Source organism: Mus pahari, chromosome 6 (genome assembly GCF_900095145.1).
Source record: "Mus pahari chromosome 6, PAHARI_EIJ_v1.1, whole genome shotgun sequence".
Taxonomy (NCBI): domain Eukaryota; kingdom Metazoa; phylum Chordata; class Mammalia; order Rodentia; family Muridae; genus Mus; species Mus pahari.
The window spans coordinates 72,050,223-72,051,072 of NC_034595.1; the positions used below are offsets into that span (position 1 = coordinate 72,050,223).

Below are 850 nucleotides of genomic sequence, written 5' to 3' on the forward strand. Positions count from 1 at the left end.
GCTGCAAAAAGGCCTCGAAGATTTGGCACCAATTCTGAAATAATAGTGTCCTGGATACAGAAGTAACCCTCAACTCTAAACACATAAGATACAAAAAAAACAGTACCAAAAAAAAAAAAAAAAAAAAAAAAAAAAAAAAGGACAAACGTCCACATGCCCTGACCTGACCACTCTGTAAGCTGCATGCCCCTTTGCCTGCTTACATATTTGGAGACTCTTTGATGTCAGACCTGTCTGTATGTAAAGCTGAGACCTGAGGCACTTCGAGTCTGACCTTCAGTCTCCTCATCTATAAAATGTGGATGCTAACTACTGCACAGGGATGCAGCGTTGAGACAATGTTTGGTCTACAGGAAACTCTAAGTTAATAATTTAGACCTTTTTATTTTAAAGCGGTACAATAAACATTATCTTAAAGTTAAAAAAAAAAAATCACCTGCGTTTATTTACGGGGGTGGAGGTCACATGCCAACTTTTGAGAGTTGGTTCTCTCCTTCTACCAGGGCATCAGACCTGGCTGCCAAAGCCTTTACCAGCCCCAGTGGCCATCATCTTTTAGAGTTATTTTAGAAAACAAGTAGAAAGGCTCAGCTTGAATATCTCAGTTGATAAAACAGTAATTCACAGGGCTGCACTTTGTCATAAGCCAGCAGCAACAGTCATCACCACACACTCAAAACGCCCAGCACAGCTGGTGAAATGAATCCCCGGTTCAGATGCAATTAAAACTGAGAGGGTCATATGCTCCCACAGAGCTGGAGAGGACACAGTATGTCAAGTGCAAGTAGAACCACTGCAGAACTTACCATAACAGCAAATTTGGAAACCACCCCAATCCATCATCTGAATC

The 850-nt window shown here is 41.4% G+C and overlaps 1 protein-coding gene across 1 annotated transcript in view; it reads right to left on the reverse strand.

Annotated features, from left to right (window-relative positions):
• LOC110323719 (zinc finger protein 69) overlaps nt 1-549 on the reverse strand; it is a 13,786-nt gene extending 13,237 nt beyond the window's left edge. Inside the window, exon 1 of the mRNA XM_029540394.1 lies at nt 534-549. Within this exon, the coding sequence (XP_029396254.1) occupies nt 534-549 (16 nt within the window). The remainder of the gene's footprint in view (nt 1-533) is intronic.
• Nucleotides 550-850: the final 301 nt, after the last annotated feature.